This window comes from Globicephala melas, chromosome 11 (assembly GCF_963455315.2).
Source record: "Globicephala melas chromosome 11, mGloMel1.2, whole genome shotgun sequence".
Taxonomy (NCBI): domain Eukaryota; kingdom Metazoa; phylum Chordata; class Mammalia; order Artiodactyla; family Delphinidae; genus Globicephala; species Globicephala melas.
In genome coordinates, this window is record NC_083324.2 from 102,568,024 (window position 1) to 102,592,261 (window position 24,238).

Below are 24,238 nucleotides of genomic sequence, written 5' to 3' on the forward strand. Positions count from 1 at the left end.
TAATAGAATGCTTGGCCAGAGAGATTAGATTGTTTTTAATGGGCTATTATAGTACTTAAGACTAATAAGATGAGAATGAGGACTTTTCTTTATAGGACCTCCCCCAAAAGATTTGGGGGTCAGACCTTTGAGAAAACTTCGACTCAACTAGGAATTTTCAAAGGCTCCACAGAAACACATTTGCTTGCAGCAGCCTGTTTAGTTTGACCTAATCCTACTAGAGACACTTGCTAGACTGGCCTTCAGCAGCAAGGCGGGGCAACCTGCTGACACCAAGAGCTAGGCCACCTGGCTTTGAGTCCAGGCTCTGCCACCCACCCAGTGGGTGACTCTGGCCAGGTCATCTGTAAAGCAGGGATGAAAATGGCAGCACCTGCTTCGTGGAGTTGTGGTGGGGATTCAATGAGTTACTCCACGTGGTGAAGTCTCAAAACAGGCCTTGGCACACCGTAAGTTCATCAGTGACTATAATTTTGGTCACTTTAGAGGATCTATTTGGAAACTGCACAAAAAACAATGAAAAAATAGTTGTAGTTGCCTGACTTAACCCTCTCCTCCTTATATCAATATCAAACATGAAGGGAGAGAGGAGAAGGCTTTTCCTATTTTGCAACTAATTTGGGACTCCGGGGAGCTTTTCTCAGTGTCTTCGGAAGTCACTTGGAATGAACTGGTATTCTAGTTCAAAGAAAGACTTCCACTATCGTCAACATCAGTGGGAACTGGGTTCAAAACCCAGTTCGGCCACTTCCTAGCATTAGGACCTTAGACATGCTACTTTCTGAGTCTCCATTTCCTAATCAGCACAGAGAGTAAGATAAGACAGACTGACTCCTAGGGCTATAGTGAGGCTTAGATTTTATAAACTGCAGGCACATTGTATGAGGCTCAAAAAAAAAAAAAAAAAGATTACAACTGCTGTATTCTCTGTTTCCTCACCATCTTTTTTTTTTTTTTTTTTTTTTTTGTGGTACGCGGGCCTCTCACTGCTGTGGCCTCTCCCGTTGTGGAGCACAGGCTCCGGACGCGCAGGCTCAGCGGCCATGGCCCACAGGCCCAGCCCCTCCGCGGCATGTGGGATCTTCCCGGACCGGGGCACGAACCCACGTCCCCTGCATCGGCAGGCGGACTCTCAACCCCTGCGCCACCAGGGAAGCCCTCCTCATCATCTTTAATTGGCCAGAACACAGATGTTTCTTCCCCTAACACTCTCCAAGTAGCACGCTGTGTACACCTAACTGAGATGGGCACGATATTCTGCCACACAGGAGACTGGGGGCGTATTGATGAGGAGATCCTCCACGAGGACAAAGAATAGAAATAAAAACTGCTGTATTCAAAAACTGCTGCATTGTTTAGTTCATAAGTTTCCTTTTGCCAAGGATGACCGACTTTTGTGAGACTGGAAATAAATCTTGTCCCAGGCACCTCAGGGCACACACACACGGCAAATAAAGTTTTCAGTTCCAAAGGCACTGCGTTTTTATCTATAAATGTTCTTAGAAAAGCATTTCTACGGCTAGCACCTTATACTAATTCCACTAGGTCTGCAAATCAACCATTCTTTTTTAAAATTTTTAACAGAAAAAATGAAGCCTAGTTCCAAGTCACACACTAACACATGAGCAAATTCTAATTAAGGCTTTTAATTTCTCGCTTCCAGCAATCTACTTTGCCACTAAATAACCCTGCAACCTAGAGCAATTCTTCAGATCTCAGCTTAAACATCTGTTCTCCAGCATGATCCTTGGCCTGGACTGAATGCTGCTTCTAGGTTGTGCTCATCACATCTAGTTACCCGACTCTCAGGAAATTGCCTGTCATCCTCTGGAGCCCTCACTCCTCCCCACCTTGTGTTTGTTTTCTCTCTCTTTCTCACACACACACACACACACACACACACTCACACACTCACACAACCCGTGTTGTGTAATACAGTAGCCATTAGCCACAGTGGCTTTGAGTACTTAAAATGTGGCTAATCCTAAATGAGATGTGATTTAAGTATCAAATACACACCAGACTTTGAAGACTTAGCCCAAAAAACTATATACAAACCATTCTAAGAGTAACTTTATCATGGTTAAATGTTGAAACAACAATATTCTCAACATATTTCAGTTAAATATATTATTAAAATTAGTTTCTCTTTACTTTTTTAATGTGGCTACTAGAAAAATTTAAGTTACATATATAGCTCACATTATATTTCTATCGGTCAACTGCTGGTCTATACTGAAGGTTCTGTGAAAGACCTCTGTCTGTGTTTTTTACCATTGCACCTCTCCTAGCCCCCTCAACCAGTACAGCACCTGGCTAATGGTAAGTACACAATAACAATTCGTTGATTTAATGGTGTCTCTAAATCTGTCTGTATGTATGTTTCCCCGTCTCTACATTGGAGATAGTGGCTCTATGTACAATATAAGATGGTCATGAGAATAACGTCATCAAGAAATGTAGTGCTTTCTTTGAAAGGTAAAAATCATGCTATGAATATGACTGCTTTGGCTGAAAAGCCTGCAATTAATTTTGAACACTTAGGCAATGATTTGTATGCCTAAACACGTTCTTTGAGTTATAATAGAAAAATATTACAAATTAATGCTGAAAGAGGTGGAGAGTGAACACCTCAAGGGGAAATAACTGTAGGAAAAAAACAAAGTAAAGCTGAGGTGTGACCACAACTAATGGGAAGGCAAACAGAGCCCACAAACTCGCAGAAGCCCCTTTATTGTTCTGTTTGCATTAAAAAAGCAGAAGCGTGTGGTGCTGACGGATTCCAGTGCTAATGGGGACATACATACTGCGAGTACTTAGCCAAGGAAGAGAGTCTCTTTCCACCCACCCTTCCCACCAAAAAAGCCCTCACAAGGAATACCATTCTGGTTACCAAAAAACCTCCGGTACGCAGGCCTAAACCACACAATCTCCTTTTATATAAACTGAGTCTCCATGACAGTGAACTTGACGTGGCAGGTGAAGAGTTAAGTGGGTACCTTTCCTACCTGCCTGGACTGCTAACACTCCAGCTGAAAGAACCCCAGGGCTGACAAATCAGCTTTATACCCACCCAGCAGGGAAGCTGAAAGTGCGCGGAGACGCTGGTGAGTGGAATACACCGGGGAAGAGAAACAGACCAGAGACTAATCTCTGATCCAGGACCATTTCAAAGACCCGAGAAGATGAGGGCTTTAAAAAAAAAAAAGTTTTGTAAGTCTTTTCTTTAAACCAGAAGTACCAGATCAAAAGCTCCTTAACCTTGCGTTTGACATGAATACACCCCAAGCAACTCTCAACTGTAAGAGCTGGAATCTGGTCCCCTCCACCGGCAGGAAAGGCACAGACCATCCCACGGCCTCGGAAGAAGGGTCTGGGGCGCCGGAGAGCAGAGCAAGCCGGGTTTTCTATTCTAGAAGGCACAGGTCGCCCTGCGCAGAAACCACGCGATCCGGATAAATCAGCTCTGAATCTGTGCTCTCACCACCCGCCCCCCCCCGCCCCCCAGGGAATTAAAAGCACCTCAGGATTTAGGCCTCTGTCAACTTTTCTGTCCACAAGAAAAAGTTATCTGCGTACACGGAAAAAAAAAATCTGGGAAGAGGAAATTACGGAAGAGAAGACACTTATCTACTCCACTTTAGTAATGATGTGGGTGGTGAGGCTTCAAGAGCCGAGTCTGGGGGTGAAGGGGAGGGGAGAAAAGGCAGAAACCACAATCCTTGCGAGCTCAGCCCAAGTCGGGGCAGAACAAGCGCCGGCGCCGCTAAAGGGCACGGCTAGCTCTCAGCCACAAGCCGGAAGCGGCGGGGCCCGGGTGCCTCGCAGACGCAGGCACGCGGCGGCCCCCGCCTCTCGGGGGCCCGGGGGCGCGGACGGGGCGCGGACGGCTCCCCTCGCCGGCAAAGCCCCGCGCAGGCAGGCTGAGGAGTGGAGGCAGAGGGCAGGAACGAGGGACACGTTACCTTGTTCATCCCATTCCCCATGGCGGCCGCGCGGTCTAGCGCCCGGGGCGCGGCGGCAGGCGCACTGAGGGCATGTTGGAGCGGGCGGGGGAGCAGCGGGAGGGCGGGCAGGGGGCACTGCGCGCCCGCAGCGTAAACAGCAACACGGACCGGCGGCGCCCAGGCCTCTCTGTCCGCTGCGCTCCTGTCCCCCGCGGCCCCCGGGCTCCCCGGCCGCCGGACAGCGGCACAGGCGCCCCTGCGGGAAGGGGCTCGCGGCGCCCGCCCCCTCCCGGAGTGAGCCCGGCGCCTGCCACGCCGGCCCCCGGGACTTGTGGACGCGGTTCCTAGGGGCCCGGCCGGGGCGCTGGGATTATGTCTCCCGGGGACCGGGGTGCAGGGACATGACTCCTGGAAGCGGGGGCCTCCAGGATTCTGGCTACTCGGGGGCCCGGGCCCAGGGCGCACGCGCACCCCCGCCCCGACCGCCGTCGCCCTGCGCGTTCCGAGACGGGGCGGGGCCGGTGGTCACGCAGGCGCAGCCCCTACCCAGTGAGGCGTGTCACGGGTCGCTCCCCGGGGGTCAGGGTCACCAAAACTCCGGCAGGCCTTTCCCCGGGGCCACTGGGGGCCTGTTACCGGCAGTCGCCGCCCTGCCTTGACTGCCTGGGTGAATCAGGTGCTAATCGAAGCCTTGGTCTTGCAGGCTCCCCTGCCTGGGTTTTCTGAGTGCTACCGATTTAGTCCGGGTGGGGGGATTCCTACGGCCCTGCCGCACCCACGAAGAGCGAGAAGGCTCACCCGGTGGAGGAGGTGGGCTCGGTGACTCATCTCTGGGATGACCTAACCTCCCGACCCTGGCGGAGCAGATGTCCGGATGTCAGACGTCATACCGTGACTTTGGACGGCCAGTGTGCCCCCTTCAGATTGTAAACTGGCTCTAGTAGTTGCATGGGTATGTTGATACAATTGCTTCCGGAAAGCCCCTTTCCTTGCTAAGCAGCACGGTAATGTCTGCGTTGTGGTTCTGCCTGGAGTGGAACACTTTCTAACCTGTAGCAGAATTGTGTAAGTATTCTGTCACCCTTACTAAACTGACTTCTTCCCGGCGGACAGAATCCTTGAACTAGGCGTTTAGCCGTTTCATTTTTATACCCTCAGCAATGCCCTGCACATCGTGGGTGCTTGATAATTATTTGTTAAATGAACGGATGCCTCATTCTGATACGGCCGGGCTCACCTCCGATGACCTCATTTCATCTGCTCCTCCTTTCCCGAGTCGCAGCCACACAGACTTTCTGTGTGTCCCTTGAACGTGCCACCCTTGGCGCTTGATCTCTTGACCATGGCCTTGAGCCTTTGTGTGGGCTGTGCTCTCCACCCAGCCGTCTCAGTCCCTAGCTGGCTCTTCCTTTCAAGCTCCCAGCCCAGATGTCACCTCCTCAAAGAGGCTTTTCCAGACCACCCGATCTAAAGGAGATTCTCCAGTCACCATCATATTACCCTGTATTGTTTTCTTCATAGCAATTAAGATGAGTGGACATTCTCCTATTTATTTGCTATCTATCTCACTGGAAAGCATCCTGCAGAGGAAAAGGACCTTGTCTGTCTTATTCACTGCTGCAGCCACATGGCCAGGGACAGGGCCTGGCACAAAATAGGTGTTCAGTAAATATTTGTGGAATAAGTTCACAAATTCCAGAAGACTGAGGAAACAGTAGTGAGGCTCTAAGGAAGGCTGACATTTTGAAAAGAACTTGCAGACTCCATCTTAGTCATTTCCCTCCTTGTTGATGTCTTCTGGGCCACAACAGGTACCAGAGCCCCACGTGTAGGAAGCCCCCCTTGGTGTGCACCCAAATTGTCCCCCGTGGGTAGGATAGGACCCTTCCTATCCCTTGCTTCTGGGGTGTTCCTTCCCCACCACCTTCACTTCCTCTTCTCCCTCCCCCTCCCAGTCACCTGGACAGCCCACCTCCTCTGCCCCTCACCATCATTACTTGTACTGCTTTCCTGCTTATAGACAGCACAGCATGGTTAGTGGGCTGCCTGGGGAATCCCAAGACCAGCCTGTGTCCCTAAATCTCAGAGTGCTATTGGGCAAGATGATCAGCTTTTCTGAACCATTTTTTTCCTCCTTAAAATAGAGCACTGGACTGTGAATTTTCAAAGGTCCTAGCCAGCAATCAGTGAACGACTTTTATTTCCCTCCTCTGCTTGTGCTGTCGTTGCTTCCAGTTCAGATGAACTTTCGAAAACATGAACAATTCTTGAGTTAGTATCTGCCCATAAATGACAGAGCCACACCCAGTTTTTCTTCTGCCATCCATTTGGAACATTTTCTTTCTCTTATTCATTTCTTAAAAACTTATTTTTCTAGCTCAGACCATCTGCTTAACAAGCTCTCCTAAGCTCAGGACCAGCTATGGTGTGTGCGTTTGTGTGTCTGTATTTGTGTGTGTGTCTGTGTCTTTGTGCGTGTGTGTGCACGTGTGTCTGTGCATGCATGGATGTGTCGGGAAAGTTTTCCACAAGGGACTCTATCTCCCTGCACTCCCGTCCACCTTATCCTTGAAGCTAACCCCAACTCTCTGCATCATAACCCCAAAATTATCATTGTCATGTGTTGCAATTCTGTGACTAAAGAAAAGGAAAAGAGAAAGTCTGATCCATTTTGACATGTCCTGGTTTTCTCTTTTAATTTTCATAGCACCACCTCAGAGATTTTCAGGTTCAGCTCTCATGCTGAACAGGTGACATACTCATTTCCAAGCTCCTTCCTGTCTTCCTCTTTTATTCTTCATAGCTGCTGATAATGGAAAGAAGGGAGGGAAGAAGACTCCTAGAGGAAGCTGGAGTAGAATCTATTTAGAATCTCTTTAGAGTCGCGTTTAGAGTAGAATCCATTCACTTGCATTCTTATTCGTAAAATTGTTAAGGCATCATAAGCCTAGTGGAATCTCACTCCGTGTAAGATTTTTCCTTCTACTTTTCTTCCTGCTGTTTTCCTGTGTCTCAGCACAGCCAACAGCACACATTTTGGCAGCAACTCCCAAACAAACAAAGCTTTCATGTGTGCACAGCGCGGAATGGTTACCAGGCACGTGGCCAGCAGGGACCATACGCATGTGGTTAAGGATAACCAGTTAGTGGTGTATTGAGTGAGCAATAACTTTGAACTTTAAGGTGGGAGTGTGTAAAAGCCCACAAGCAGAAGTTCAGCCATTAGAGCCACAGCCAGGTCATTACGGGTGTTGCTGATAATTCGGAGAATTGAGATCCACCTTGGCCCAAGTGGGAAGTAGTGAAGCAATCTTCCTTGGCCTTTTGAACATACTGCAATCTGGAGTGTCTCGGCCTCAGCACTGCTGACATTTGGGGCTAGATCTTTTTTTTTTTCTTGTGGGGCTGTCCTGTGTGTTGTACGATGTTTAGCAGTATCCCTGGCCTCTGCTACTGGATGCCAGTGGCACCCCTCCGTCATGATCGTCAGAAACGTCTGCAGCCCTTGGAGAGCAAATGCAGCCCCTGCCAGTGTTGTTTGTGCAGTGGGCGCATAGGGGTGAGATCTTTTAGGGACGAGATTTCTTTCTCTGTGTGCCTCTTGCCCTCTCTCTTTCTCTCACTTGGTAACCACTTAAATGTACACTAATAGGTGATGTTAGCCCTCTGCAGAATCCTCAGGCCACACGGTCAAATTAGAACAAATTAAGAACAAGAGGTTAAGGTGAAGAGCTAATCTAGCCAAAACATGACTGAAAGTTAAAAGAAAAAGCTAGAACCTAATGAATTGTGGAAATAAGTAAAAAAAAAAAAAAAAAAAAAAAAGAGTCTATAACTACTGAAGCAAAAGCACAAAACATTTTTCTCTGCTTCTCCAGAACTGTCCAGAAGGAGAATGGGTATCCAGTTGAGTGCTTGGGGCCTTGCCAAGCAGTGTGAGCACAAGGATGGCCCCTTCAGTGACCTCAGCGTTTGAAAGGCCACTGATTTCCAGCCTCCAAGCAGTCTCCTGAACATGAACTTGGTTTCCTTCTTCCACTTAAGAGGTTTGGGGACCGCGGATCTCAGAGCACTGACAACTGGAGAGTGTGGCGTCAGGGGAAAACAGCAGGAGGAACGAATACCCAGGTAGGTAAGCAGGGTAGAGAGACGTGGTGGAGAGTCTGGGAGGAGGTAAGTGGAGAGACGCCAGCAGGCATGTAGTTGGGCATCAGTCAACTACGTTGACATGTAGAGCTCCCAGCTGGGTTGGCAGGGGCAAGGCCTGCCCAGTTGTGGAGGAATGGAGCTGTGAGGCAGATTGTAAGGCAGAGTATCAGGCAAAGGGGGAATAAGACAGAGCCCGGGTCCCTAAAGACTGGAGGAAGGTGACACTGCTGTCAGCCTACAGGTTGTAGCACGTATGCCTGTGTGTTGTCAGTATACCTAGTTTCCAGAATTGTAAGCTTCATGAGGGCAGGGACAAGTTGTCATCAATCTTAGTATCCAGCACCTGAAATAGCCCCTACTATGTGGGGAAACCTTCAGATGTTTGTTGATTAAGGAGAGAAAACACAACTGGGAGATTGTTGCATTTATCCAGATGTAAGGTTCACAAATAATTCATCCCTTTATATGCCAGATACTCTGTCAATGCTGTATCTACTTAGCCTGCCTTTCTAGAGCAATGCAATTTCCATGTGGGATGGCTGTGATCTAGGAGTGACCAAAGTCCTACTGTGCCTTGTTTTTAAAACTGATGCAGTATATACTGGTGAGAGAGAGACAGAAAGACAGAGAGAGAGAGAGAGAGAGAGAGAGGGGCGGGGGGGGGGGGAGAGAGAGAGAGAGAGGGAGGGAGATTGAACACAGTGCTTGCATGTGTTGCTGTGCCCTTCCTCTTGATTTGCAGCCATAGCTGTGGTTGGCAGAGCCCAGCTCTGTAATTCTGCCCTTGACGTCATGCTGTTCTTTGAGCTTTGGTTAGGAAAGCAGTCCTGGCTTATGAACATCATCTTGCAGGTTGGCTATGGTTCCTTTTCTTGTCTGGAATGGTTTGACTCCACCTCTGCACCCCCCTCTCTCTACTAAGGAAGGTCTACCTGAGACAACAAACAGGTCCTTTAAAACCCTTCATGGTGAAAAAAACAGAAGCCTTTCATGGTCGATGATCCCAGCCCAAAACAGCTGACAAAATCTGAACAACGAATGTATTTTAGGTTCAGTAGAATAATTGCCCTTTCCATCTGTGTGTGACAAGGCTGGCATAAGATACAACCTGGGCCTTACTTTGTATTCTAGCTCATCTGGGTGCAAGGAGACACACCAAGTACTTCCCTGATGATGGTCAGAAATGTCTGCAGCCCTTGGAGAGCAAATGCAGCCCCTGCCAGTGTTGTTTGTGCAGTGGGCGCATAGGGGTGAGATCTTTTAGGGACGAGATTTCTTTCTCTGTGCGTCTCTTTCTCTCACTTGATAACCACTCAAATGTACACTAATAGGTGATGTTAGCTGGTTTCATGTGTGTAGCTAAGTGATTCAGACTGTTTTCACGGTCTCCAGATCTTCCTAAAACCCTATTCAAAGTGACTGCATGGCCTGCAATCTAGTGGAGAGTGGGATAGCCCCTGAGTGTCCCTGGCCAGAGGATCCGTCTGCATTTACCACACCTGCATGCCCAGCTGCCCTCTGGGAGGCGTACTTCTGCTTCTTCAAATGCCTTTGGTGGTTGGGGGCAGCCCTGAACTGAAGACACGAGAGAACATGGCAAGAGAAGCCCCAGCTCTGAGAAACAGCTGGGCAGGGGCAGCTCCCCTTAGAGAGACTGATCCGCACCTGCGGAATGTTACTGTAGAGTTCTTTCCTACTGAAGAGCTTCATGTTGGTTAGTTTTGTTTGTTTTTTTTCCCCCTTTTATGTGAAACAGAAATTGAACTAGATCTGAAGACATTAAAAAGTGTCTGGGTAGGGGGCTGGATGGAGAAGGGGGTTTCCTCAGAGGATGGAATGTCCCAAGAGAAATTTCACTTGTCGTGAGAGGGGAAGTCCATTTCATATGACGTAGTGGTGTCATTGTTCAACACTCTGTTGGGCAATTTGTTAATATTTATCATTATTTTGATTTGTCATTCATCATTAAAACCCTGTGAATTACAGAAAGACCATTATACATAAAGTGCTACTCAGGCTAAACAATAGATCAGGATCATTTTCTTTCTTATACACGACGGGGCGTTTGTGTTTTCTCACTGACCATCTCTTGGTCTGCAGGAGACCACCTGCCTCCACCCAGACAAGACAATTTCACTCAGAGCTGCGTATTGCTGTTCAAAGACTGGCACCTTTCCAGTGCTTGTTGGCCTGCACTCTTTACCATCTCTGTCATACCTGTGTGTCCTTTCTATGCAGGGCTTCAACTCCAGATCTGCATAGACAGCCACTAGCACAGGAGCAACTGCTGCAAGGAGGATCAAGCCACGGTAGCACGAGGTGTATTCAGTTCACAGGAAGTTAGGGTGTGTTTCTCTTTCACCTCTCATACATCCAGTAACCCCTGAAAGAGGGCAGGAAGGTCTGAGGCAATGCTCGCCCTGATTCACCAACACACAACTTGCATACTGTACAGACTAGAGCAATGTCTCAATCTAAAAACATTTATATTTGGCTTTATAATGGCATCAGATTCTCCCCATTCTGCTTCAAAATACAAGGGAGTCCTTACTTTACGTCTCTTGTAATTAAAGGGTCCACGATGGTGCTTACCCTATCAAAGGCACAGTTTGTCTTCAAGGTGATGTGAGATCTGTCTCTAAACATAGAAAACTTTGTGACTTTTAAACAGCAGTCTCCTCTCCTGCTTGTCAAGGTTTTGTAAGGCAGCCCGAGGGCAAGTGCAGTGGTTGCTTAGAGAGAGAGATAATTGATATATAAGACAGTGTGGTATGTGGACGTCTTTCCTCAGTGCAGTGCTTCTAAAAATGTGTATAATTTTTTGAAGTATAGTCATTTACAATGTGGTGTTGGTTTCATGTGTATAGCTAAGTGATTCAGTTATATATATTACACATTTTCAGATTATTTTTCATTATAGGTTATTGCAAGATATTGAATATAACAAAAAAATGTACAATTTAAGGGGAACTTTGCTTTTAAAATCTCACTATGTTCGTTGCAGTCGTAACAACCAAGCAAACGGGGCAGGAAGCTCTCTGCTTTGTGGTTATTTTATTCAAGCCATGTATGAAGTTTCTTTTTGGTATAAAGGTATGTGTGTGGTTTTTTTCCTTGAGTAACAGTAACTCTAGGACTTCAGAGTCGGTGTAAGTGTTGATTCTGATCTCCAGAGTTACATATCTGGCTATGACAGGGCTGCAGAGGTAAAATGTCTGCTATGTGGTAGAGGCAGAACTACCTTGAAACAGACCGTGCTCCCTTCTGGTTGTTAAGTGTCAAGTTTCACTGAGTCAAGATAATAACCCCTTAGCCTTCTTCACCTATTTCCTAAAAAAATATATGGTTTTAGTTTGTATCCGTCACTTTCTGTTCTTTTTAATTTTATGAAATTTCTTATTTCTAAAATGTTTAGTTATCACATAAAAAAGAGGGGACAGGGCTTCCCTGGTGGCGCAGTGGTTGAGAGTCCGCCTGCCGATGCAGGGGACGTGGGTTTGTGCCCCGGTCCGGGAAGATCCCACATGCCACGGAGCGGCTGGGCCCGTGAGCCATGGCCACTGAGCCTGCGCGTCCGGAGCCTGTGCTCCGCAATGGGAGAGGCCACAGCAGTGAGAGGCCCGCGTACTGCAAAAAAAAAAAAAAAAAAAAAAAAAGAGGGGACAATTTGGTCCCTTCACTCAGTATAAAGCATCTGTCATGAGTGTTACTATCTTGTCCCAGTTTGCCCAGGATTTCCCTCATTTTAGAACTGGGAGTCCTGTGTCCCAGGAAGCCCTTTAATCCTTGGCAATCCAGGACAGCTGGTTACCCTAGATCTATGATGTATTTTGGGGGAATACACATTAGCTTTAAATAAGAAAAAATACTTAATTTTTACTTAAGCAGCTTCCTCTTTATTTACAAATAGTTCCAGGTGTGAAATGTTGAAAAGGAGCAGTTGTCTCCCATTACTGGACAGAGCCAGGCTGTCTTCAGCTGCTTCTATGTGGCAGGAACTGGTCTCTCCTTAACAGTTATAGCAGCTGCTACTTTCCAGAAGGGAAGTATTGGCTAAAGAAAAGTCAATGTCAGTATTTCTCCCTGAAGAAAAATGCATATTGATCTTCCCCAAAACAAATCAATAGTTGTGTTAGGTTCAATTTGAATATTTTCCCTAGAAACTCTCTCAGAGTAACCATGAGAGCCTAATAGATTTTCCTTATAGTATTAAATTGACGAGATCACAATGCTTGAAAGAGTACTTATTTCAAGAAAAATGGACAGTTTCCTAAAAGCAGTTAGATTTTCACAAAGCGGAGGGTTTGGGTACATAAATGCTTTAATTGAGCATCTTCTTTCTCCTCGTAACTCCCCCTCACTGCCTACTGTCCCTCAGCCTAGTTACTGCTCCCCAGGTAACACGGCCTTAGACATCCTTCTGCAACCCCATTTCCAAGCATTAAGGTGACATTTTTATTCATTCGACCAACATTTATTGAAAACCTACTAGGTTCTAGGCATTGTGCCAGAAGCTGAGGATACAGAAATAAAAACAAAGCTGCCCCACACTCAACTCACATTTATTTATAAGTTCATTGGAAATAGGGACTTACACATAAATGATTTCCATGGAATATGGTATATGCTGAGTTTGTAAAACTTGCTTTTGGGAACTCAGAGGAGGGCACTCAGAACTGCCTTAGCTGGCTCTTCTTTTCTATAAAAATAAGCATCCTATCTTAAGAAGGAAGAGGCGATTAGGACACAGACACACACAGAGGGATAGATCTTATGAGGACACAGGGAGAAGACCGCTGCCTACACACCAAGGAGAGAGGCCTCAGGAGGAACCAACCCTGCTGACACCTTGGTCTTGGACTTACAGCTTCCAGAACTGTGAGACAATAATGTTCTGCTGTTAAAAGAAATAAGAGATGTTGTCTGTCCAGTCTGTGGTACTTTGCTATGGCAGCAGTTCTAGAAAACTAATACAGAGAAGGAAGCAGCCACTGCCAGAACCGTGACTTTGTAGGGAAGCCATGGGGAAGAGATGCCCTAGCCTCTCTGTCCAACTGCTCTCTATCTCACTTAAAAAATAAACCTACCTGGAGGCCGGCAAAGGAGCCCAAGTGATTTGCTCCATATGTACACTCTCCCAGGGCACTTGCAGGACAGAGAAGGGTAAGAATGGATTCGGGGGGACAAATAGAAAATGATCAGCAAAGACATCTCATCAAGTTTTGAAAAGAAGGGCTCCATGGAGGAGGTGGCTCTTGAACTGGGTGTGGAATAATAAATGAGTTAATATGAATAAAGTACTTAGAAGCTTACTTGTACCGTAATATGAGTTGTGTGTGGTGTTGTTTTTACCACCATACCCTTTCTATTTATTATTTCTGGTTCATCCTGGCAGTCCAGGAAGGTTGGTATTATTTTCCCCTTTTTACAGATAAGAGAATTAGGCTCAAAGAGGTTGAGCAAATGGCTAAGCCAGTTTCCATACTCAAGCCTGCCTAGCTCAGAAGCCACCAGTCCAGGTTGCATCCCTGATAGCCATCAGCCAGATGATGAAACCTGAATAAAGGACAATTCCGAAAGAGGATGTTACAGACACAGGGGCATGTTGGCAAGAGAGACTGTGGCACCTTTGGGGACCTAAGGTGGTTTACCAAGGTGGCAACATGGAATGCAAAGTGGAGAGAGGCAAGACATCAGTGGAAGGGGGGCAGAGCCAGTTTAAAGACATCTTCATATGCCATGCCAGGAAGTTTAGGCTCCCTCTCAGAGATGTTGGGGACCCTTTGCAGGATTTGGATTTTAGAATGAGCATCTTGAGGGCTTTTGGGAGTATGTCATATTTTAGTAGGTGAGACTGAAGATGGGGAGATCACTTAGAAGGCCATTGCCTGGTGAAAAATAATGAGAGCCCTAACTAAAGATTGGCAGAGGGGATGGAGAGAAGGGCTGGTTGGGGAAAAGGGAAGAGGGAGAATTCGTAGGACTTGAAGATTAATTGGATACAGGAGATTGGAAAGGGGGAAGAGCAAAGGGTTACCCCAGGTTTCTAGCTTTGGTAACTGTATAGATGGTAGCGCCATTCACAAGGGTGGGAGCACAGGAGGAGGAACAGGGTTAGTGGGAGAGCGATGATTATTGTCTGGACATGCCGAGTTTCAGATACCTCTGGGTTATCCAGGTAGAAAATACAGAGCTAAATTACTCCAGAAAATATAGAAAACCCAATGATGACTTCAATTGTGTTGTATCTCACAGCATAAATCACAATATCTTGATTGCTCTAAAAAGTGACTATTTTTCCTACCTTTGTTCTGACAGATAAGCAAATACCACCATGATTAGGTCATAGTTATAAGAGTGTTATTTCAGTAATTTTTTAAATAAGCAATTATTGTTCCAATTTTACATAAAGTACTAAAATAGGTATTGGGAGATAGGAAGGTAATAGTGAAAGATGAATAAAATAGAGTCTTCCAGGAATAACTGATGGAGTTACAAAAATGAAACAAAAGAGTGACCCAAAGAGGATGGAATTAAATATGGACATGGTATGCCTCAAGTTTTCCAACTGAACACTAGCGTGATGACTAAGCTACTCATAAATCACATTCCAGTTATGTTGTCAGCAATAGAAAATAATAATAGGAATAAGGGCCAGATAAAGGCAACAACTCTTAAACCCCACTGGTAGAGCAAATTATACATGTCACGCAGGAGGCCTCTTTCTAGTGTATCATTTCAAATTAGCTCTAATAGGCAACAAATAATGAGGAAGTAAACTATGCAATGCCGAAACTTGTAAAGATAATAAAGGTGCCTGTGTATTCTAAATAAGAGACTCCAAAGATGGTTTTATGAGATCTTAATTCGAAATAATTTATTTTATCATCCACCTCAACTTCAGTGGCTTGGTAGTTCTGACAACCCTAATTATGGTCAGCAGGTATTCCTCAGGTGCCAAGTAGTATAAAAGAGAGACAGCCTCCTTGAGAAATGGCTCTCAGTCCTCCTAAAAGTCCCTTGCAAAAGCATCTGTTTGGTTATGCTGTTGGCCAAACAAATGCCCCTAATATATATTTGGATAATGAGAAAGATAAGGCACCATGCATTTTCTTTACTGCAATAAAAAAACTATGTACTTTGTTATATCCTAACTGAAATTTCACTTAAGACATAAATAGAAAGGCAAGGAATTCTAAACATACAGAAGACAAGGAATATTGCTCCTACTCTAACAAGTAACAACTAGATAAACTATATAATTATAACTTTTCTTGAACCCATCAGAGACCTGAGGTCGCAGGTAAACTAAATAGCCCCAAGTCCAAGGAAACGTAGGCCCTTTCAAGGGTAGAGAGGATACAAGCACTTGCCCACCCATGGTAGAAGATAGCAGGAAAAGGTACCGGGCACCATACCAGTAGGTAAGAGCTAAAATTTTGGTAACAGATTGCTAGGGGCCAAGTACGAGCTAGTGTGAAAGGCCCCCAGGTGACATGAGGAGAGTCTGTGCCCACTCACAGCCTCTTCCCCACAGACTTTCATCAGATCCCTATCGGTGTGACTGGGGCTGGGGGTAGGAGGTGGGAGGCAGCCCCTGTGGGGTGCAGACGTGGACGAGGGGAGTGCTGCCAGCCCAGGGAAATCCGAGTCCCATCCAGGCCTGTCTCCCCTTTGCGACTAAAGCTCTACGTCCCTGGGAGAGGGACATGCACAAAGGAGCATGTGTTGTGTCTCAGGAAAGATTAAAAATAAAAACGATCTATCTCTGGGGGAGGGACAGAAAACAGTCCTGGCCCAGGATCCCATACCAGTACCTTGGAGGGCTCCTGCCACTGGGAGAGGGCTGGGAACTGCAACACTAGGGTTACCAGGTTTAGCATGTAAAGCTAGAGCTAAATCTGAATTTCACAAAAACAATAAAAAAAATTCTGTGTAAATATGTCACCTCCCAGTGGTAGACGGCCGTTGCTTGTTCCTTGGCGCTCACTATCTTTGTGATGGGAAATGGGAGAATGCTTTGTTGTCCTGGTCTAGCTGCAGTCTCAGATGGGTCCTGTGTGCCTGGGACTCCAGGATTGGGCTTCCCCTCTTCCCATGGAGTCAAATTATTCTGCATATCTTTGGCAGCTCAAGTATGGGTAGGGTTATCAGAAAAAAAAAATTAAATTTGAATTTTACATACACAACAAATAATTTTTTAGCATTAGTATGGATTATTAATGCTTACGGTTCTATGATTCCCGTTTTAACTGACCAAAAACTAAAGTTAAAATAGGGTAACTCCCCATAATCATGTGCTGAGTAAGTGGAAAGTGTGTGTCTTCAGGGCACCAGCACTTAACTGCTACTCCAATGTGAATTCTTTCTGTACTGTGCACACTTACTTACAACACTGTATTTCATTAGAGATAATTACAGAGCAACCCCACATGGATTTCTAACAACCATTTTTTAAATAATAGAATTGTTTTTAATTTTTAATAATATTAAAAGTTTTTCCATACGTTGAGCTGATTAATAGAATCACAGATTAGAACTTATTGTTTTTTATTTCACACACTTATATTTCTAGACATCTACTGTGATTCTAATTCTGCTAAAAGAAGAACATCTACATATTTGTCTCTGCTTGGCTGAGTTTGTCTAAGTTGGTGGAGGAAGCAACAAAGAGGAACCACAACTCCAGATATAATTCTGAAGAATAACAGAGAGAAATATAGAAATTTCCATGTCTTCTTAGAGTATAGACTAACAAAAAAAACTAAACCAAAACAAATAAATGATAATACTGGGCACAGCCAGGCACATGTCTGAGAGTCTCGGGAAAGCATAGTTTCCTTTTAATGCAGAGAAGATACGGTTTTAATTTTATAAAACTGAATTCTTGAATTACAAAAATTCTTCTAGTTCTAGGGGAGAGAAATTGAATTTCCTGAGATAATATTATGTTAATTAATTTTCTCTTGCTGCTTTAACAATTTACCACAAACTTGGTGGCTTAAAATGAAACAAATTTATTAGCTTACAGTTTTGCAGGTTAGAGGTCTGACATGGGTTTCACTGGGCTAAAATCCAGGTGTTGGCAGGCTGCCTTCCTTTCTGGAGGTTGTAGAGGAGAATCTGGTTCCTCCTCATTGGTCTGCTGGCAGAATTCAGTCCCTGCAGTTGTAAAACCTATGTCCATGTTTTCTTGCTGGCTGTAAGTTGAGGGCCATTTCCAGCTTCTGGAGGTCACTAGATTGCTTTCTCCATCTTCAAAGCATTAGCAGCCTGAATCCTTTGCACATTGCGTTTCTCTGAACCACTCTTTTTCATTGTCTTCCACTTTTAAGGATTCAGATGTTTAGACTGGACCAGGATAATATCTCTGTCTCAAGGTTCCTAACCTTAATCACATCTGCAAAGTGCATTTTGCCATGTAGGGCGGCAGTGTATTCACAGGGGATTAGGATATGGACATCTTTGATGTATTCTGCCTGCCGTACATAGAGATTAGTTAAGAATTTTGAAGCTGCAAATAGAAAACCTGACTGCTAGTGAGTTAAAGCAATAGGAATTATTTTTCTGTGATAGAATGGGGTCTGGAGGCAGTGAGATTAGGTTTGGGTGCCCATCAGGGTCTGGCCTCTTTCATCTTTCTACTCTACCATCTTTAGTGTTTTGACTTGCTGATGTTGCTGCAGTCCCAGGCACTATGTCTGCTTTCAAGTTTGGAAAACAGAGGGAGAGCTATTACAGAATCTCTCCTTCAAACTTTCTTGTGTATCTTTGATCAGAACAGGGTCATGTGGCCACACTTGTTGCAAGAAAGTATAAAAAATAGAGTACCTGGCAAAGATGTACTATATTGTCTGGAAAGTCTTAGAGCAATTATAAGTCATCTCATGAGAGACCATCTTGGGAAATATCTGGGGATTTTAAGCAAAGAAGAATAGGGGAGGGTTCTTGAGTAGGCAGTGAACAATGAGTTATCTCACAGAATCAAATGAAAAATAAAGCAACCAATAGTCAGAAGAGAAATTCCCAGCATGTCTCCAAGGATCTGAGCAGGAGGGATTTGTGAAGCTTTTCCCTAGATAATACAATAATGTGACTCTCCTCCAACAACTCCTAATATAAATCTGCATTTTTACTTCTAGACTTTAAATCCCTGGGAGAAAAAAAATTTGATTGGCCCAGGTTAGGTGAGATGCCCACCCCTGGGTTTATCAATTGTGACCCTGAAGTCAGGGACATTTAGTGCAGACAAGGCCTAACCCTGGACATCTAACCCTGTGTATTGAAGACTATTCTAGAGCAATGGTAATTATTAGATGAAGCTTTAGCAAAGTGATGTCTGTGAACGCTAAAAAAGTAAATATGGATGAAACTTAAAAATTGAAATTCTGACTAGATGACTGGGTCATGATTTTATTATGTGATAATGATGGCCAACACAGTGTAGTGGCAGAAGTTTTTCCAAATAACATTGAAATATTATTTGGTGAGAACTAAAGTTAATGGGCTAATGCAAGAAATGTCTAGTGATGATTCTACCAAAAATATGAAGCATATGAATGAGATTTTACACTAATACTTCAGAAGTGGTAACCTTTACTGTTGCCTGTTTATCCCTCTCAAAACTATTTACCTATATGGAGGATTCTATTGACATCATACTCAATGATGAAAAGCTGAAAGCTTTTTCTCTAAGCTCAGGAACAAGACAAGGATGCCTCCTCTTGCCACTTTTATTTAACATAGTACTGGAATTCCTAGCCAGAGCAACTAGGAAGAAAAAGAAATAAATGACATCCAAATCAAAAAGAAAGAAGGAAAACTCTCTATCTGCAGATGACATAATATTATACATAGAAAATCCTAAAAGACTCTACCAACACTGTTAGAACTAATAAACAAGTAAAGTTGCAAGATACAAAATCAATATACAAAAGTCAGTTGTATTTCTATACACTAGCAACGAACTATCAGAAAGAGAAATGAAGAATGCCATTTACAATTGTATCAAAAAAAATTAAGTACGTAGGAATAAATTTAACCAGGAAGGTGAAAGACCTATATTCTGAAAACTATAAGACATGGAGAAAAGAAATTGAAGATGACACAAATAAATGGAAAGGTATTCTGTGCTCATAAGTTGGAAGAATTAATATTGTTAAAATGTCCATGTGCTACTCAAAGCAATCTGCAGATTTATTGTCATCCCTATCAAAATTTCAATGGCATTTTTTTCCTAAAGAAATAGAATAAACAATTCTAGAAGTTGTAGAGAACCACAGAAGACCCCAGATAGCCAAAGCCATCTTGAGAAAGAAGAACAAAGCTGGAGGCATCACACTTCCTGATTTCAAACTATATTACAAAGCTATGGCTTTGTAATATAGTATAGACTTGGCATAAAAACAGAAACATCGATCGAGGGAGCAGAATATAGAGCCAAAAAAGAAACCCACGCACGTATAGTCAATTCATTTATGATGAAAGAGTCAAGAATATACAATGGGGAAAAGATGGTCTCTTCAATAAGTGGTGTTTGGAGAACTGGACAGCCACATGCCAAAGAATGAAACTGGACCCTTATCTTATACCATACACACAAAAAACCAGCTCAAAATGGATTAAAGACTTGAACATAAGAACTGAAACCATACAACTCCTAGGAGAAAACATTGAGGGTAAACTCTTTGACATAGACCTTGACAAAGATTTTTGGTTTTGATACCAAAAACAAAGGCAATGAAAGCAAAAATAAACAAATGCGACTGTATCAAACTAAAAAGCTTCTGCACAGCAAAGGAAAACATCACCTAAATAAAAAGGTAACATACAGAATGGGATAAAATATTTGCAAATCATATATCTGATAAGGGGTTAATATCCAAATATATAAAACTCATACACCTCAACAGCATAAAAACAAACAATCTGAACTACAAAGTGGGCAAAAGAACTAGACATTTTTCCAAAGAAGACATACAGATGGCCAATAAGTACATGAAAAAATGCTTAACATCACTAATCATCAGATAAATGCAAATCAAAACCACAATGATTTATCATCTCACACATATTAGTATGACTGTCATCAAAAAGATAAGAGATAACAAATGCAGGCAAGGATGTGAAGAAAAAGAATCCCTGTTCACCATCGGTGGGAATGTAAACTGATACACCACAGTGGAAAATGGTGTGGAGGTTCCTCAAAGAGTTAAAAATAAGACTACCATATGACCCAGCAATTCCACTACTTGGTATATGTCTGAAGGAAATGAAATCACTATATCACTATCTCAAAAAGATGGCTGCACCCAATATTCAGTGCAGCATTTTCAAAATAGCCTAGGCTGGGAACCAATCTGAGTGTCCATTAATGGATCAATGAATAAAGAAAATGTGATTTTATAGATCTATATCTATAATGGAATATTATTTAGCCATTAAAAATCCTGCCATTTGTGACAACATGAATGGAACTTGAGGGCATTACGCTAAGTGAAATAAGTCACGCAGAGAAAGACAAATACGGTATGATCTCACTTATATATGGGGAAAAAGAAAAAACCTCAGAGAAAATGAGAATAGATTGGTATTTGCCAGAAGCAATGGGTGGGTGTGGGAGAAGTGGGTGAGGGTTGTCAAAAGATACAAACTTTCAGTTATGAGATAAATAAGTTCTGCAGATATAATAATGAACAGCATGGTGACTATAGTTAATAATACTATACTGTATATTTCAAAGTTGCTAAGATAGTCGATCTTATTAGTTCTTATCACAGAAGAAAACATTTGTAACTATGTGAGGTGATATGTGTTAGCTAAGCTTATTGTGATGTCATTTCACAATATATACATATATCAGATTATTATGTTGTACACCTAAAACTAATACAATGTTATGTGTTAATTATATCTCAATAAAACAAACAAAAAAGAATTAGAGAAATGGAGGAGGAGCTGGTATTATAGGAACCACAAAAATAAAAGAGGTTCTTACAAAAGGGAAATTCTTGATATATTTTTCCATTTAAATAAAACACACAGTACAGCCAAGGATATCAAGGGGAAACGCTGGAAAGAGAAAAAAAAACACCTACAGAGATTAAATTTTTGTAGCATTTGTTAACTTATCACACAGTGGAAAGAACATGGGCTATGGCATCAAACAGAGTTCAGTTTAAATCTTGCTACACTCAACAGCCATGTAACCCTGGGCAAGTTGCTAAAGTGAGTCAGTCATCTCAGGCATAGTGTGTGACAAGATACCACCTAGCACAGTTATGAGAACTAAGTGACATGTATGAAAGTGGCTAGTGTAGCTAGGAGCCCAGGAATCCACTGGTTACCTGCCTTTGGTTCAGCAGGTCTGAGCCTAGACCTGGGTATCTGTGTTTTAAAAAGTTCCCTGGGTGATTATACTGCACGGGCAGGGTAAAGAAACATGTAAACAACTCAGTGTCTTGCCCATGGTAAGTACTTGGTGGTCGTTTTTATGTACAGAATATAAGGATTCTATCATTTTTATTAAGGCTGTGGTGACTTTTTAAATTAAGCACAATGACAAGACCTGTCCTAAATAAGCAGCTCAGATTTTCTTTTTTCTGCCATGAGAGAGAGAAAGAGGGATGGAGGGAAGGATGGAGGAAGGCAGGGAGAGAGAGAGAAAACTAAAATGAACAAAGGAAAAATATAAATGCTACTTATGGTCTAAATCTGTACCACGGCATTTAAAGATTAAACATGAGAGATGTCCAAGGTCTTTAACATATGGTCATGTATAATTTTGCTGAGGCAAATTTGAATCATTTTTGCTTTATAATGTGTAGTACCAAGTCACTTAGTTGATATGTGTGCTTACCCACTGATCAGTATCCAAATTTCGTTTAGGGTGTGTTGTACTCTATTCATGACCATACATAGATAAAAGCTTTGTTCTTTGTGAGATGGCCTCAGAAGAAATTCAACTGCTATGACAGCAAGATATTTGCAAACTTGGGGAAATGGAAAAGATCTCAAAATAATCTAGCAAATGTCAAAGATTTATTACACTATACATTTTTTAACATAAGGGAAAGGTCTCATTCCATTCACAAATAGTTTTCAGCAATAAAATGTTACATGTAAAGGTCAGAATGCATGGCATATGATGCTCCCAATATTTCAAAAGTTTGTCTGCCTTTCTTCATAGGGAAAAAAACAAAACAAAACAGCAGACCTTGGGGAATGGAGAGAGTCTAATTTCCAGAGTCACCGTATTATAAGATTCAAATGTCCAGGTTTCAATAACAACAACAAATTATAAGGCATACAAAGTAACAGGAAAGTATGACCCATGCAGAGAGACAAAATATATGGATAGAAGTGATTCCTGAGGAGGACCAAATGCCAGACTTGACAAAGTCTTTAAAGCAACTTTCTTAAAGATGCTCAAAGAGCTAAAGGAAGACATGGACAAAATCAGGAAAACAATGTATGGACAGAATAGAAATATCAATAAAGACACAGAAAGCATAAAAGGAACAAAAACAAATCCTGAAATTGAAAAGTATAACTGAAATGAAAAATTCACTAAAGGGATTCAAAAGCATATTTGAGCAGGCAGAAGAAAGAATCAATAGACTTGAAGAAAGGACAATCGAAATGATCAAGTCTAAGGAACAGAAAGGAAAAAGATTGAAGAAATAGGAATAGAGCCTAAGGGATCTGTGGAACATCATCAAGAAAAGGAACATATGCATTGTCCCAGAAGAGGAGAGAGAGAAAGGTGCAGAGAGATATTTGAAGAAATAATGACTAAAAACTTCCCAAATTTGAAGCAAGGTATGAATCTTCAAATCCAAGAAGCTCAATGGACTCCAAGCAGGATAAATTCAAAGACATTCACACTGAGGTAAGTTACACTCAAACTGTTGAAAAACAAAGACAAAGAGTATCTTGAAAGTAGAAGAGAGAAGTTATTCATCATACACATGACACCCAGAAGCCTTGGAGACCAGAAGGCATTGGGTTGAGATAATTAAAGTGCTGAGAGAAGAAAACTGTCAACTGAGAAGTCTACATTTAGCAAAACTCTTCTTCAAAAATAAAGGAGAAATTAAGAAATTTTCAGATAAGCAAAAGCTGAGGGGAATCATTAGCATCTGACCTTCTTGCAAGAAATGCTAAAGGAAATTCTTCAGGTTGAAATAAAAGGATACTAGACAGGAACTCAGAGCCATTTGAAGAAATAAATGTTTCCAGTAAAAGTAAATACATAGACATTATAAAAACTAGTATTATTGTATTTTTGGTTTGTAACTCTTCTTTATTTTCTACAAGTTTTAAAAGACAAATGCATAGAAAAACAATTACTAGTCATTGTTTTAGGAAACACAGTGTGCAAGTTTGTAATTTGTGACATCAGTAACTGACAGAGGGTGGGGACAGAGCTGTATAGGAGCAGAGATTTTGTATGGTATTAAACTCAAACTGGTAAACCTCAAATTAGAATGTTATAACTTTAAGATATTAAATATAACCCCCATGGTAACCACAAAGAAAATAGCTATAGTACGTACATAGAAGGAAATGAGAAGAGAAGGAAAATGTTTCAATTAAACACAAAATAATACAGTAATGCAGGAAATGAAGGACAAAGAAGCAATAAACCCTACAGAAAACAAATAGCAAAATGACAGAAGCACGCCCCTCCTTCTCAGTAGTTTAAATGTAAATGGATTAAACTCTCAAATGAAAAGACAGAGATTTGCAGAATGAATTTTTAAAAATAATCCAACTATATGCTGCCTACAAGGAATTCACTTTAGATTCAAAGACACAAAAGGATTTAGGGTGAAAAGATGGAAAAAGGTATTCTATGTAAATAATAACCAAGAGAGTTGGGGAGGTTATACTAATATCATACAAAATAGACTTTAAAAAGCCTGTAAGAGATAAAAAACTCATTATATATTAATAAGTTTCAGTACAGCAAGATTATATAACCATTATAAATATTTACACAGCAAATAACAGGCCCTCAAAATATATATGAAGCAAAAACTGACAGAATTTAAGGGAGATATAAACAGTTCTACAATAATAGTTGGAGATTTCATTACCCCACCTTCAATAATGAATAGAACAGGGACTTCCCTGGTGGT

The 24,238-nt window shown here is 42.7% G+C and overlaps 1 protein-coding gene and 1 long non-coding RNA gene across 7 annotated transcripts in view; one reads left to right on the plus strand and one right to left on the minus strand.

The window, feature by feature from the left end:
• Window positions 1-4,447, minus strand: part of DUSP22 (dual specificity phosphatase 22) — a 47,065-nt gene extending 42,618 nt beyond the window's left edge. For 2 of the 4 annotated variants that reach the window (XM_070046780.1, XM_030881579.2), the window contains exon 1: window positions 3,966-4,447. In XM_070046780.1, the coding sequence (XP_069902881.1) occupies window positions 3,966-3,986 (21 nt within the window). In that variant the 5' untranslated portion in view covers window positions 3,987-4,447. The remainder of the gene's footprint in view (window positions 1-3,965) is intronic. The other 2 variants (XM_070046779.1, XM_060307770.2) reach the window with 2 other exon arrangements.
• LOC115866243 (uncharacterized) overlaps window positions 4,359-24,238 on the plus strand; it is a 92,188-nt gene continuing 72,308 nt past the window's right edge. For all 3 annotated transcript variants that reach the window (XR_009565798.1, XR_009565797.1, XR_004044603.2), the window contains exons 1-2: window positions 4,359-5,012; window positions 7,826-8,075. This is a non-coding gene — a long non-coding RNA (uncharacterized lncRNA). The remainder of the gene's footprint in view (window positions 5,013-7,825; window positions 8,076-24,238) is intronic.